Source organism: Monomorium pharaonis, chromosome 1 (genome assembly GCF_013373865.1).
Source record: "Monomorium pharaonis isolate MP-MQ-018 chromosome 1, ASM1337386v2, whole genome shotgun sequence".
Taxonomy (NCBI): Eukaryota; Metazoa; Arthropoda; class Insecta; order Hymenoptera; family Formicidae; genus Monomorium; species Monomorium pharaonis.
In genome coordinates this window covers 15,229,836-15,244,947 of record NC_050467.1, presented here as the reverse complement: position 1 = coordinate 15,244,947, position 15,112 = coordinate 15,229,836, and the positions used below count along the sequence as shown (strand labels likewise).

Here is a 15,112-nt window from a genome sequence, read left to right as displayed (position 1 = left end):
AAAAATACGATACAGAAATATAGAAAGCCTATCGTATATATTTCAGATAACCGATCTAATATTTATGAACCAAAAACACGATAGAACACGATTAATTTATATAAAAAATGACGATAGAAATTGATTAAAAACGATAGGTAACTATATGAAAAATACGATACAGAAATATAGAAAGCCTATCGTATATTTCAGATAACCGATCTAATATTTACGAACCAAAAACACGATAGAACACGATTAATTTATATAAAAAATGACGATAGAAATTGATTAAAAACGATAGGTAACTATATGAAAAATACGATACAGAAATATAGAAAGCCTATCGTATATTTCAGATAACCGATCTAATATTTACGAACCAAAAACACGATAGAACACGATTAATTTATATAAAAAATGACGATAGAAATTGATTAAAAACGATAGGTAACTATATGAAAAATACGATACAGAAATATAGAAAGCCTATCGTATATTTCAGATAACCGATCTAATATTTACGAACCAAAAACACGATTCAATTAGATAGAACTTTTTCTTATCTGATTCTATCGGATTTTTTGAGCAGGGATGCTACAGTAACAGACGCACAGAACTTTACATAACAACCCAGATAGCAATGCGTGATGATCAGATTTCATCATAATGGCTGTGTTTTGCCGAACCTTCGCTAGCTAAGCAGTCGCTCGTTTGGTAGCGGTTTCGATTGTAGCGCCGCTTAGCGCTATTGAGGTATCGACTGGACAGTTTTCAGCATATTTTTGTGTTAACAGTAAATTCAACATAACCGCAATTTATGTTATTGTTAATTACAACACAATTTTGTTTAATATTTTTGTATAAAGTGTCATTGAATTACAATATCCATAAACAATAGCAGTTTAATGAATTGCAATTCTATTACGTTTGTTAAATTGTGGCGTATCTATAACCAGTATGGAAAATATTGACAATTTGATTTTGGATGAATTATTGAATGATGATAATGATGATGATGATGATGATGATGATGATGAAATCGAAGAGTTACTCATTCCTGTTGTAAATGACCAAGGTAAAAAAGTAAGTAATAATGAGCTTCGTAACAGCTTTCAGCTATAATATATACTTTACCTATAATATGATGAATTAGTCATGTATGATTTTTGTCAGAACTTATAAATATCGTCAATATTGGTGTAGAAGATGCACCAATACTACGTGACCTAATACACGGAGATAGATGTAATAGAGGAATTTTAAATTTGCATTACTATGAGCACATTGTACCACATTACAATGATAACCAATTTCACTCGCATTTTAGAATGAGCCGAGAATTATATGAGGTGAGGTATTTTTTAATAACAATAAATTTAACACTCTGAAATAATGTATATATTAACTATAACGTCTTTTTAAATATTTTTTTTACACAAGGAATTGGAAAATTTAATATATCGGCAAATTCGGCAAGGTGAAAACAACGTTCCGTTACGAAAAAAAATATTGTTAACTATATGGATTGTTGGCACTCCTGAGAGCTTTCGATCCGTTGCCGACAGATTTGGGCTCTCAAAAAGTAACGCTCATGTAGTATTTAAAGAAGTAATTTGTGCATTAAAAGAAATAATGCCACAATTTGTAAAATGGCCAAATGCCGAAGAGTGCGAAAATAATGAAAGGGTAATTTATATAATCTTTATTTTATTTCATATATCAATAATATGTTGTGAATTCTGTTTTGTTTGTTTTAGATTTTCCGTATGCGATCGCGAGGATTTCCAGGTGTTGTGGGGGCCATTGACGGATGTCACATTCCCATCAAACAACCGCCCGGAAATGCAAACGATTATTATAATCGTAAGGGATTCCATTCAATTAATTTTCAAGGTTCGTTGACTATCAATTTTTCATAATGATATTTACTTACATATTATTTAATACTTACATATTATTAGGTATCAAATCGTTGTGTGTGATAAAATTTGATAAAAATGCTGTTTTTGTTTTGAGAATCGAACAATTACATTCATAGGTTATTACAGGCATATGCGATCATACGGGTAAATTTATAGATTGTTTAATTGGTCGGCCAGGACAAGCACATGATGCAGCTGTGTTTCGCAGTAGCTCCATTTTTAACAGACTGATGGATCAAGAAAATCCAATTCTACCACCACAAAAGCACATTATAGGCGATTCAGCGTATCCATTGCTTCAAAATCTGATGACACCTTTTCGGGACAACGGACATCTCACGCCAGAACAGTCCACGTATAACACCAAACTTTCGTCTATACGGTCGATTGTTGAGCGTGCATTTGGATTATTAAAGTGCAAATGGCGGAGATTGAAATATCTTGATGTTAAAAGTGTAAGAATGGCAAATTACATCATTGCAGCGGCCTGCACTCTCCACAATTTCCTTTTAATGCACGATGAAGTTGATATAAGGGAGAATTACTTTATGAATGAGGACATTAATAATGAAAATGGTGAAGACTACAACGATATAAATGTCGATGAAAATGAAGCAATTAATGAAAATGCGCGGATGAAAAGGGAACAAATAATGAATAACTTATAAACTGCAGTATTTTTGTTAACATATAATAAATTTTGTATTTTTATTTTAAAATTAAATAAATCTTTTTTATACATTAAGATATAAGAGATAATTTTTAATTACTGCGTGGTATTATTCTTTTTCTCAATTAAACTTTCCAATAGCTCATTTCGTCTTTCCAATAATTCATTTTTCCGTTGCAATAATTCATTTTTATGTGCTACTGCTATTTCAATGCTTCGCAGTACATCTATTTTGCTCGCCTCCTGCTGCAATACTCTGTCATATTTATTTTCAATGCTTCGTAGTACATCTATTTTGCTCGACTCCTGCTGCAATGCTCTGTTTCTTTGTGAGTATAAGTTTTTTGCATGGGTGGATTTTCTAGTTTTAGATTCTTTTGATGGATTAGAACATGTTAAATATTGTGCGCTCCCTGATGATATTGGCTCTCCATTTGACACTGCATTTGAACTGCAACTACAATCGCCAGCATCCAGGTGATGTGAATTGGAGGATGTGTCAGCACTAGTTTCTGCATCACTGTCCGAAAACGCGTCAGAAGACGAGGAAAGAGACCGAATACGTGACGAAAAATGTGTAAAATTATGACTATCATAAAAATTTTGAAAAGATGACATTAATGTCGATGATAACCTGTATGCCGATGAAATTCTGTGCTGCGATAAGTTGATTGCTCCATCATCCATTGATGAGATACCGATGTCAAAATTGACAGATTTATCACTTTCTAAAATTTCCGCCATTTGTTGGTACCACTCCCGTGCTTGTCGACCTCGTCCGGTTTTTTTGTTATTATTTTTTATATTTTTATATCTGGCTTTCAAATTGCGAAATTTATGGTCAATCATTTGTGCATTAACCTGCGAAATCCCTATTTTATGAAATTCTTTTTCTATTTCTTTCCACAACGTAATTTTTTTTATTGTTGGACTTCTAAATTTCGCAAGCCGTTCAGAATATTTGGATAGGAGGAATAAAATGGATTTATTATCCCATCCAAATTTAGAATCTAAAATAAAGAATATATAAAAAATTGATTATGGTATCAAACAAATGTGCGTATTGTTTTTTTACATTTAACTTAATCTCTAACACATGAATTTAGAAAATTCATAATGTACCATTTTCATCATCGTCAGGTGATTCGATGAGGATCTCCTGTCCTGGCATTGTATGATGTGGATTGATTTGGCTAGAGTAAGATTCATCCAAGTTATCTTGTATAATATTCTTTCCAGTAGCTTTTTGGAAAAATTCGGCAAAGAAATTTTCATCTGCAATAAAATAGTTAATTTTATGACAATTCATATATTACTTACTCGCACTTGTATTACTACGAGAAACCTATAATTTCTACGTCCAATATATTGTAAATTTTACTAACCTGCCTGTAGTTTAGAGTGAGTTATACTACTTTCCGTCACTTTATATAACTTGCCCTGATAGCTATATGTTACTTTTAATATAGTTTTGTCTTGTGTCACATCCGATAATATCTCAGTCAATTGTTCATCCGGCAATACGTATTCAACAGGTGTGCTAAAAATAAATAGAAGTACATATATATGTGTGTGTGTCGGTGGCAAATGTCACAGACATAACTTACATATTAACACGTAATTATACTTACTAGTCCACATCATCTATCGACTTGAATAATACTTCTATGGGCTCATCATTCATGATTATTCCAGATTCTACGCACTTCATAAAAAAATTGTAGGCATATTCATCATTGTCTAAAACATAATTTTTTGGTTTTAAAGTATTTTTTCCAAAATATTGAATATATTTAAATTAAATTTATTTGAACATTATTACTTTTCACTTGCGCGTACGTATTTATTTTCAACCCTGGAATTATTATAGGTTCTTGCTCATTAATTCTAAACCAGATTTTGAATCGCCTTTTATCTTCACCTTCTATGCAAAATAAAGTGAATATTCGATAAATAAAAATAGATTTTTAAAAGATAAAAATACAGAAGTTTTCTATTTTATATCTGTTAGGATAAGTAACGTTGGAAAATTAACAAAAGGTAACTGAAAGAAAGAAACAGATTCATTTAACATAGAATTAAGGAGAATTTTAGTGATGATTTGAACATAGATTAACGCTTCGCGTCATACGACAGGTTTCGATGGTGTGTTCAATTAAGTTCAGGAGTTTTTCGGTCTGTTCCGCTATGATGAAAAAACGTTGTCCGTGCACGTTCTTTTGTCACCAGCCAGGATGGGAGGATCCATCGACATATAGAATGGATTGAGCATTGCGATAGGTTAGCGCGCGCCTGCTTTAGAGTGAGAGGTACTACACCTGAGGCCTATGTTTGTCTCTTTTGCAAGCTTCTGATTTGTTATTTCGTCCCCCTCCATTCACGGAGGAGGACGAAATAACAAATCAGAAGCTTGCAAGAGAGACAAACATAGGCCTCAGGTGTAGTACCTCTCACTCTAAAGCAGGCGCGCGCTTGCCTATCGCAATGCTCAGTCCATTCTATATGTCGATGGGGAGGATCTCGGTCGAGGAAAGGGGGAAGAAAAGATGGCCGGCTATCCAAGGAGTTGACTAATATAAGGCCCGAGTGATGAAATTTATGCCGAGCTGGATCTGAAACGGAAACAGAAACTCCTCTCGCTCTTCTAGATTGGACGACGAGGGCGTCCGCGAGTCTCCCTTTATCGGATACGACACTCGGAGTGTCCGTTCCCCGTCTCCGTTACGAATCGAGCCTCAATGGCCTCTACGAGTCTCCCTTCGTGAAATAATTCTCAACTGGTCCGAAGCTTCCCGGACGACAAGACTTACGGATCCGGCGTCGATATTAACCCAAATCTTTAACTCGATCGCTTCGCACGAATGCAAACACAAAGAGGAACAACAGCACGCACATACGCACACACGACTCAAAAAAACGACGAAATCGTATTCAAGCGAGCACCCGCCGTGTCAATCGCCTCAATCGACAACAACGTCCTCCCCCCGCGCGTGCGCGGGTATGTTCAGAGATTCATGACAGTCACACCAACGCCGACTGCGTGATACTCGCGGTACACTCGACTGTACGCTCTGCTCTCTTCGTAGGTGTGGAGACGAATACAGATACAAGGCTCTTATTCCGTAACAATATCACATACATGTGTTTATATATCAAGATATTTTATATCGCAATAATTTACAATTTAAAGAAATATAATACCTGCTTTAGTAGTCATAGTTTTCCAGTATATAAATATAATTTTTAGTATAAAAATAATCATCTAATTCAATAATCATATAATCATAAAATATAATCCCAAGATTTGTATGTATTTTAATCTAAATATTACAGAAAAACAGACTTTTTATCGTTAGAACATCAATATATTTCTCAGGTTATGTTCGATGAAAATAAACTTACGTAAAAATGGTGACCGCTAACCACCGCTAACTACCGCTGTTATAGTTAATTACTCAGCGCTTCTGTCCAGCCAAATGTTATGTAGCAAACGTTAGCCGCTTACGTGCGCTTGGCTAAGCAGAGGTTCGGCAAAACACAGCCAATATGATCTTCTGATGTTGATGGAAATGTGATATACATCTTGTAATCATATTATGATGATACATATCATGAGTACAAATTAACATTCATATGAGGACAAGTGTGAGAACACATACTGATGACACTTGTAAACTCATGATGATCACATACTGACTGCAATAATTAACTATCATGTATTATAAGTTTTGTATATTCAGTATTTCGTCATTATTATATATTACTGAGCTCAAGCGCCTGATCTTTTATTTTGCATAATATGAAAAGTTTTCATGTTAAAAAAATAGAAAAAGAAAATGAAACATTGTTAAATACAGGAAAAAAAATGTAATAAATGTAATAAAATTTTAATGTGTAATTAATAATATTAAATAAAATATTAATAAAATTAAATAAAATATATTTAACTCCGATTTCAGATATCTTGTATAGCTGTTATCTGCGCGCGCAGCGGCTACTACATCGATAATTGGTCGGCGAGCGACATTTATGACAAAGCTGACGCTCATTGGATATCGCGCGTTGAACGTGACGCTTGCCGCGCTAGTGTGCCGAGGCACGCTGCTTCATCACTCGAATCGTTCACCACCGTCCACCGCCGTCATTGCGTGTAATTGCTTAGTTTCTTTGTGTAATCGTCGATATGTTCGATCGTTCTCATGCCAGCGTGTGTTCCGTCCATCTTATAACGCGGGCACGCGGCTTCGCCGCCGACAGTTCGATCGTCCTCGTGCCGGCTCGCGCTCCGTTCATCGTATAACGCGATCGGGCACGCCGCTTCGGCACCGTTATTGCGTGCAATCGTCGATAGTTCGATCGTCCTCATGCTGGCGTGTGCTCCATCCATCTTATAACGCTGGCACGCGGCTTCGCCGCCGACATTTTGTGCAATCGTGGTCGATAATTCGATCGTCCTCGTGCTCCATTCTTGTTATACATCAGATTTGCTGCCATGCAGTACAGGTATTTTCTTTAAAATCTGCTTATAAATATGTATACATTCCTATATCCATACTTATTATATATATATATATTATATATATATATATACAGGGTGTTTGGTAAAGATTTATGCAATTTTTATAAGCAGGTAGAGCGCATTAAGCTGAACATAAAATCCTCATCGTTTTTCCATTTTCACAATAGTTAACGAGTTATAGACTTGTAAAATTTTCTGTATTAGCCCGGCCTACCGGCAAATGCAAGCACGCCGAGCGCCCGACCGCGGCGGCCGCCCCTCCTTAGCGCTTGAACCTTGAGATTGCTAGGCGCGCGGGGGGAGTTGTTACAACAAGCGGCAATGGCTACGCACAATGTGTACGTGTACATACATGTGTACAAAGAAATATCAGTTCTAATGCTTAAAGAAGCAATTACTAAATTTATTTTTTTTTAATAAATAATGATTATTTTTAATAAAACATTTTTTTTGGTGATAGTCTTAAATGTCGTAAACTGTCATAAATTTTAAAAGAAGCTATTATCATGTGCTCAAAAACAAATTTATCCTTCTTTAAACAACATTAGAAAATTTTATCGATTAAAATGGAAATAACAACCAAATAAAATGTTTCAACTTTATATTCTTAATTTGTTTCAACTTTATATTCTTAATTAAAAATTAAATAACGAAGATATTTATATTTTTAATAAAATTAATCCTTGTGATAGACTTATAATACACGGAAAAAACTTTGTGATAAAAATTACTATGGTAAGTAGTAAACGCGTGCTAAGGAGGAATTATGAAAATTTTTATTATGTTCTTCATCAAATTACGATAATATTTACACTACTTATATGATATAATTCTCTGAAATTTCTTCTTACAGTTCGTGGTTACTATCATAAATAATAAATCATACATAATTTTACTATAAAATTTTCTCCGTGTAGATTTACAAATATATGAATTTATTAAATGTTTGAAAACTTATAAACAATATTTATTTAATTCAAGAAAATTTTAGTATGTAATGTGTGTGTATTTGGTGTGTGTGTGTGTGTGTGTGTGTGTGTGTGTGTGTGTGTGTGTGTGTGTGATACATACACGAAAATGTTAAACATTATTTGTTTTGTGTAAAGTGAGGTGTTTATTATCAATATAATATTCTTTTCAACCATTAAAAATAAGATAATTATTAAAATTAAAAATAAATAATTGATTTTCTTAAAACTAGAATCATATTTTTCTACGTGTGCGTGTATTGTATAGTAATCAGCGTGAATAATAATAGTGATATAAAATCGCGAACTAAGGAATGATTATTCATTTTCCTGTCACAAAGTGATTATTCTTTTCTCGCGTATGTACGTACATACACCACACACGCACACACACACACACGCACACGCACACACACACACACACACACACACACACACACACACACACACCAAATACACACACATACATATTAAATTTTCTTGAATTAAATAAATATTGTTTATAAGTTTTTAAACATTTAATAAATTCATATATTCGTAAATCTACACGGAGAAAATTTTATAGTAAAATTATGTATGATTTATTATTTATGATAGTAACCACGAACTGTAAGAAGAAATTTCAGAGAATTATATCATATAAGTAATGTAAATATTATCGTAATTTGATGAAAAACGTAATAAAAATTTTCATAATTTCTCCTTGTCACGCGTTTATTACTTACCAGAGTAATTTTTACCATAAAGTTTTATCCGTATATTATAAGTCTATCACAAGGATTAATTTTATTAAAAATATAAATATCCTCGTTATTTAATTTTTAATTAAGAATATAAAGTTGAAACAAACATTTTATTTGGTTGTTATTTCCATTTTAATCGATAAAATTTTCTAATGTTGTTTAAAGAAGGATAAATTTGTTTTTGAGCACATGATAATAGCTTCTTTTAAAATTTATGACAGTTTACGACATTTAAGACTATCACCAAAAAAAAATTTTTATTAAAAATAATCATTATTTATAAAAAAAAAATAAATTTAGTAATTGTTTCTTTAAGCATTAGAACTGATATTTTTTTGTACACATGTATGTACACGTACACATTGTGCGTAGCCATTGCCGCTTGTTGTAACAACTCCCCCCGCGCGCCTAGCAATCTCAAGGTTCAAGCGCTAAGGAGGGGCAGCCGCCGCGGTCGGGCGCTCGGCGTGCTTGCATTTGCCGGTAGGCCGGGCTAATACAGAAAATTTTACAAGTCTATAACTCGTTAACTATTGTGAAAATGGAAAAACGATGAGGATTTTATGTTCAGCTTAATGCGCTCTACCTGCTTATAAAAATTGCATAAATCTTTACCAAACACCTTGTATAATTTATTATCGATATAGAAATTCATTAACTACCGATAAAGGATATAAGATTTTGCTAAGTAAATTTCGAATCTAAAAAATTTTAATTTTTGATAAATAGTTGTGTAATAGTTAAGGAATTTTAAGAACATTGTATTTTATATTACTAAAAATAGCAAAACCATTTAAATATTCCGGAAAGCAAAATGCAAAATTAAAGATATGATAATATTTTTATACAATCAAAATAAGTAAAATGTTTTTTAATATTTTACTTACTAGTTCTCCCTGTTTTTGTTCATTTTTCTCAAATTCTTCAAATTTTTGCATATTTTTTAATGGGAAACCTTCCGGAAGCGAATAAACTGGATAAGCTCCACTGTTATTTGCGTTTTTGTTTCTAAAAATAATTTAGCTGTTTTATATTTCGAAAATTAATATTTAAGAGAGTGTAAGATCTTGATTATCTACTTTTTGTCGTACAACTTCTTTTTTATCTTTTAAGATATTTTGATAAAATTAATAGATTTTTAGAATAGAGAATCACGTTAATGCATACTTACACTTGCAGATTATCTAATTTTGTATTGAAGTAAGTTTTCAATTTGTCCATTTTTTTCCCATAATAGTTTTGCATATCGTCTATTTTTTTTTGAAATATATTGTTCCTGAGTCTTGCAAAACATTTGCATTTTTGCCTCAAATTTTTGGAAAAATCTTTCTTGCGATGCCCTCAAGTTATTAAAATTGGCATTTTCAGATTTTTCATTACTTATAGGGCCATAATTGTTATTGTGAGAGCTGTAGAACTGCGAATGTCTGCGTGTATTATCCAATGGAGATCCTGTAAAAATTTGTTTGTTGTTTTAATATTTTATTTTATTTGATTTTACTAATTTTATTCATTTTAATCCATTGTATGTAAAAATATTTTGCCTGAGGTATTTAATTCCTGTGTATATATGGATGAAACATTGGCTGCATTTGTGTACATGCCACTAGTGCTCGAACTGTCGTAATATTCATAATTTGAAGAAACAGGCGGAGGAATATATACATAGTTACTTGTTTCAACAACTGTCCCTGAGTTGAAATCGTACACAGAATGATTATTTGATGTACGCATGACATCATCTCCTTGATCATAATTATTTTGTACTGTTTGTGTTGAACAACCAGGTGAGTTAAAATTATTGTTTCCATGGTGTTTAAGTTGCTGTTCCGATGATGGTTTTAGTGTTTCTTCTTGATTTTCTTGTTTTTTTCGGGCTGATTGTTCATTTTTTTGAGATCCTTTTTTCGTTTCAACATTGTTCTCATTGTCAGTCGAAAAATTAAATTCATTATCAGATGATTGACTTGATGCATCAGTTAATTCTTCAGAATTAGAGTTACTGAACATTGCTGTCATTTCTTCTAATAGTTTATTACTTTTAACCTTTTTCTTACTCGTTGGCTATCAGAATCTGTAGTACAATACTTTTTAGGCTTTTTTATTTTACGTCCTCGTCGATTACATTTTGAACTTTTGTCAGACATTTTTTATAACACTGCGGATCAATACATACACACACACACACATATATATAATATATATATAGTTCTTCCTTTTTTATCTTGTAATGGAAAAACATTTAATAAAGTTATGAGGTACAAAAAATAAACTATATTGGAGGATTTACATTGACAGATTATAAATCTAAAATTTGTTATGCAAATATAATAAGACATTCGCGTTATACAGGGTGTCATATTTTAAATAATACGCTCAAATATCTTCGAAACGGTGCGGTAAATAAAAAAATGTTTTAAACAAAGTGCACATATGCAGAATAATCAAGGACATCATGTTATGTAATAGAAATCATATAGTTCCATTAAAAAAAATTATGATGATCACCATATCACCTTGAGTTTTTTCAAAAATTTATATTATTATGTGTCCCCCTTCAGACCATACAACTTTAGTTTAAAACATTTTCTTATTTACCGCACCGTTTCAGAGATATTTGAGTGTATTATTTAAAATGGGACACTCTGTATATAATTTGGCTTTACAATATAAAATTACTTAATATAGTGTAACAAAATAGAAACAATATTCATCATTATTTTTTTCTGATTTTTTAGTTGAAGAGAATGAATTTGACCAACTTGGCATACTATAGCACTTCGCAGTTACATAATTTATACTGATTAATTGTAAGTCTTTTGATAACTCTTTGCATTTATAAACTTCGACACTTGAAGACTGAATTGGCAATTCGTAAAAATTTGTAACATTTTGAAAAGTTTGTACAACAAAAAAAACATCTTCATTTAGAGTCAAAATATTTTTAATTATGCAAACATACTTATCTCGGATCTTGCAGAAACTATTGCAATCATCTACTGCAAAATTAAATTTATTTGAGTAATATTTTTTGTACTGTATGAAATTGGTATTTTTAATAAATTCAGGAATAGGACCATTTGTGTGTATTGCTGAAAGGCGATGAATCTCAGGATTACGTTCAGGTGCACGTTGTATATAATTTTTTTCTCGTAATCGATTTGCAAATTGCTCAAGTGGACGTGGATGATTTCTAATACTTTTTTTAAAAAGCGGCATATTATTTTCATAAACGAATGCTGAACAATTTTCTAGACATTCTAATTCCGTTACGTCATCAACTAAATGTTGTAATCCATGAACATTGTAACTTACAAAGCTCGCTGTATAAAGATGTTCCGCATGTATAACAAACATTTAAGCATTTTTCAGCCGTTTTTAATTGCCTTTTCAAATATTTATTTGATGTGACTATTCTCATGGCTACATTAAGCAATAATAAATGAAAATAAAATTCTTCTGATAGAATTCCGAACGAAATAATTGGTGCTGCATATAAAAAAAAAATGTCTTAACTCGGTCGCTTTGAATATAGAGAACTTTGCAAGAGATCTAGGACGACGAGCAAATTCGTTAGGGCAAAACTTGTTTAACTCTACATATCGTGAAGACATTTCATTAAGCTCTGAGCTACGTAGTTTCGCTGCATATCCAAATTTGCCATCATACCATGCATTTAATAGCCTCATAGTAACATCAAGGTATACCAGATGCATAATTTCAAAAGGTACGTTTGTGACAATCGGTATTCCAAGATCCGCTTTTTCCTTTTTGATTGTCTTCATCCACACAATATATATATATTGCTCATTTGTTCGCTTTTTGTGATTAATGCCCAAGTAAACCGTTCGATTCTCATGTCGGAAACCACTAACTTTGCACTTAGAGCATGGATTACTAGAATTGTGTCCATAATGATTTAAAACTAAAGCTCTCGCCGCAGCATCAGCAACAAAATTTTTAAACACTATAGAAATGTGATGATTTCGTATTAGTATTCCTCCTAGTCTATTAGCTTCTTTCACCTCATTAAGAAGATTTTCAAAAAATTTATATACATTGCAAGGTTTATCAAGTCCTTTGTACACACCTATAATCATTGGCTTGAAATAGGGAATATTAATGACTCTATATTGTAAAGGCCAATATTGCATAGGATTGCTTTTACTTAATGATAAACCGTCAGTGTTAAGTTCTATTTCTAGAACAGGTGGAATTTCATTTGCAGCGTAAAACGAAAGGTGCTTTTCTAATGGTTTTACAAAACCAATATGCCAATATACACCTGAGCCAATCGGTATAAAGTTAATGCGATCACGGCTTGTTTTTAAAAGAGTTTTGCTATCTTTTGGCAAATTCCGAAAACATTTATGCGAACGAAGTACTCTTAAAATTGCTTCAGTCTGAAGATGATTTATATTCATGTCCAGACAGCATTGTCGTAAAAGGTTTTGAAAGTTTTCAAAACAATCTATTTCGATATTTTGAAGTTGTGAATCTTCGTGTATTATTTCTTCTACTACATTATCATGAGCACTCGGCGTTTGTGATGAAAAGTCTAAAGATGTTTCTTCAAAGTAAGTAGTGGAAGCTAAATTCTCTTTAGTTTCACTATCCAAATTTCCACAAGTCACATGATAATGATTTTTTTCAGATGAATAAATTAAGAAATTATTACTTTCATTTTGATTTTGTAAGTGTGTTTTATCTACAGAAAGATGGAATCCTCTACGAGTGCATAAACGATTATATTGTTGACGACTTGATAAATTGTGAAAAGCTTTGCGAGTCGTCCAATTCATGTTTCCTTTGATTTCAATTAAAACTTTCCAATTCAATTTCATTCAAGTGTAGCACTGTCAAAAAAAAAAATATTAAGACAGTGAAAAACATAATAATAAGGTAAAGTCTAATCACTGACATCTTAAAAATTCGAATAGAATAAGCTACTATTATATTTAACAATGTACAAATACGTTGATGTTTATCGGTGAACAAAAAAGCTTTATATTTTATAGCTCTTCAAAATTACAAATAAAAACATCTGATTACTAATGACTTAAGGGGGTGTTGAAGCTAAAGTGGTCACATTTTGAGCTGAATTTCAAATTGAATATCTACAGTTCATAAAATAATGGTAAAACAAAGCACGTATATTAATCAGTTTTTAATCAATTATTTATAAATTTGCAAGAATCTATGAAATTAGGAATTAAAAAATATCAATATTTTTGTCTGAGGTACTGCAGGTAAATGTGATTAATGTATTCATTATCTTCTTTAAATAAATAAGTTTTTTATTTAAAAAACCCTCAAAACTAAATCACACCGCATATTTATTATGTGTGAATATGTACGTCATAATAAGCAAACCAACCAAGTTGTCTTTATTAGTTCAATAATTATTTTTATGTATATTTAAAAAATTTTTATTACTACCGTGCATAATACTTCATATTCAAAACATTTGCTTATTACTATGAGTTTTAAGTTACTTTTCAACAATTTATTAGCTGTTTTTTCTTTATTTTTTTTTCTTTATTTTAATAAATTGAGATGCAAGAGTTATCAAAAACTGATAAAAAGTTTGCCAACACAGTTATAAATTACATATTGAAAATATTCATTAATAATTGTATACAAAAATCTGTTAATGCATAGGCTTATTTGTAAGTTTTCTGTATATGAATAATAAAAAAAAATAATACAACACATTAGACTTATACTAATACTTGTCATTGTCACTTCTCTAATAAAATTGTCTTACATATAGTAATACCACACACAATGCAAGCTTAATGCTACTAATCGCAGTATTCATTATTAAAAAATAAGACTTCATAGATATTCACAGTACATGCAATGTACATACATATACTGGAAATCATTATAATTGCATATGAAAATCTGTCAATGTATATGCTGTTTTTGATATAATTTATATTTCTATGAAATAAGCTTATTTTTTTGTAATTGTAAGTGTTTAATTGTAAATTGTAAAAAAAATAAAAATAGTAAGAATAAATATTGTACACAAATTTATACCAATCAATGAAGTTTATAATAATATTGACATTCTAGCATGTATTATTGACAATATATAATAATTTGGCATAATTTAACGACATTAATTTGAGTTATTATCACGGTTGTAACAAAAGGATTATATAAAATTCTAGGTTATTACGTGTGCAACATAATATGCTATTTAATGAAGAAAGATAATAATTACCAACAGTTATGATTTCCAACAATTCAGAATATAACTTGAATATGACGAGGTATATACCCAGACAGCACAGGATATC

The 15,112-nt window shown here is 31.5% G+C and overlaps 3 protein-coding genes across 8 annotated transcripts; 1 reads left to right on the top strand and 2 right to left on the bottom strand.

Moving 5' to 3' along the window:
* The first annotated feature begins 725 nt into the window (after positions 1-725).
* On the top strand, positions 726-2,649 carry LOC118646155 (putative nuclease HARBI1). Of its 3 annotated transcripts, none has more exons than XM_036288507.1 (5): positions 726-1,057; positions 1,156-1,331; positions 1,423-1,668; positions 1,740-1,875; positions 2,021-2,141. In XM_036288507.1, exons 1-5 carry the CDS (start codon positions 940-942, stop codon positions 2,050-2,052), a joined length of 708 nt encoding a protein of 235 aa, XP_036144400.1. In that variant the 5' UTR covers positions 726-939; the 3' UTR covers positions 2,053-2,141. The 3 variants fall into 3 exon arrangements, with proteins under 3 accessions (XP_036144400.1, XP_036144394.1, XP_036144386.1); XM_036288501.1 differs by having other exon boundaries at positions 727-1,057; positions 2,061-2,649; XM_036288493.1 differs by having other exon boundaries at positions 727-1,057; positions 2,031-2,649.
* Positions 2,588-5,522, bottom strand: LOC105838393. Of its 3 annotated transcripts, XM_036288482.1 has the most exons (6): positions 5,406-5,516; positions 4,206-4,314; positions 3,960-4,114; positions 3,697-3,849; positions 3,209-3,584; positions 2,588-3,094 (listed from the first exon to the last, which is right to left on the bottom strand). In XM_036288482.1, the coding sequence occupies exons 1-6, from the start codon at positions 5,467-5,469 to the stop codon at positions 2,671-2,673; spliced, it is 1,281 nt and encodes a 426-aa protein (XP_036144375.1). In that variant the 5' UTR covers positions 5,470-5,516; the 3' UTR covers positions 2,588-2,670. The 3 variants fall into 3 exon arrangements, with proteins under 3 accessions (XP_036144375.1, XP_036144371.1, XP_036144367.1); XM_036288478.1 differs by having other exon boundaries at positions 2,636-3,584; positions 5,385-5,522; XM_036288474.1 differs by having other exon boundaries at positions 2,636-3,584; positions 5,406-5,484.
* Positions 5,523-9,975: 4,453 nt separating this feature from the next.
* Positions 9,976-15,112, bottom strand: LOC118647409 (myb-like protein M). 2 transcript variants are annotated; one of them, XM_036292267.1, is made up of 2 exons: positions 15,037-15,108; positions 9,976-10,962 (listed from the first exon to the last, which is right to left on the bottom strand). In XM_036292267.1, the coding sequence occupies exon 2, from the start codon at positions 10,821-10,823 to the stop codon at positions 10,320-10,322; it is 504 nt and encodes a 167-aa protein (XP_036148160.1). In that variant the 5' UTR covers positions 10,824-10,962; positions 15,037-15,108; the 3' UTR covers positions 9,976-10,319. The 2 variants fall into 2 exon arrangements, with proteins under 2 accessions (XP_036148160.1, XP_036148156.1); XM_036292263.1 differs by lacking the exon at positions 9,976-10,962 and adding an exon at positions 10,985-13,660 and having other exon boundaries at positions 15,037-15,112.

Bases quoted from the DNA above. Each gene is read 5' to 3' on its own strand.
- LOC118646155 (XM_036288493.1), top strand. From the start codon at position 940: ATGGAAAATATTGACAATTTGATTTTGGATGAATTATTGAATGATGAT. The intron at 1,332-1,422 runs GTGAGGTATTTT...TTTTTACACAAG, and splicing joins TGAGCCGAGAATTATATGAG to GAATTGGAAAATTTAATATA. The intron at 1,876-2,030 runs GTTCGTTGACTA...AGGTTATTACAG, and splicing joins CCATTCAATTAATTTTCAAG to GCATATGCGATCATACGGGT.
- LOC105838393 (XM_036288474.1), bottom strand. From the start codon at position 5,469: ATGTGCGTGCTGTTGTTCCTCTTTGTGTTTGCATTCGTGCGAAGCGAT. The intron at 4,115-4,205 runs GTAAGTATAATT...ATTTATTTTTAG, and splicing joins TCGATAGATGATGTGGACTA to CACACCTGTTGAATACGTAT. The intron at 3,850-3,959 runs GTTAGTAAAATT...ATTTTATTGCAG, and splicing joins TCACTCTAAACTACAGGCAG to ATGAAAATTTCTTTGCCGAA.
- LOC118647409 (XM_036292263.1), bottom strand. From the start codon at position 13,648: ATGAAATTGAATTGGAAAGTTTTAATTGAAATCAAAGGAAACATGAAT.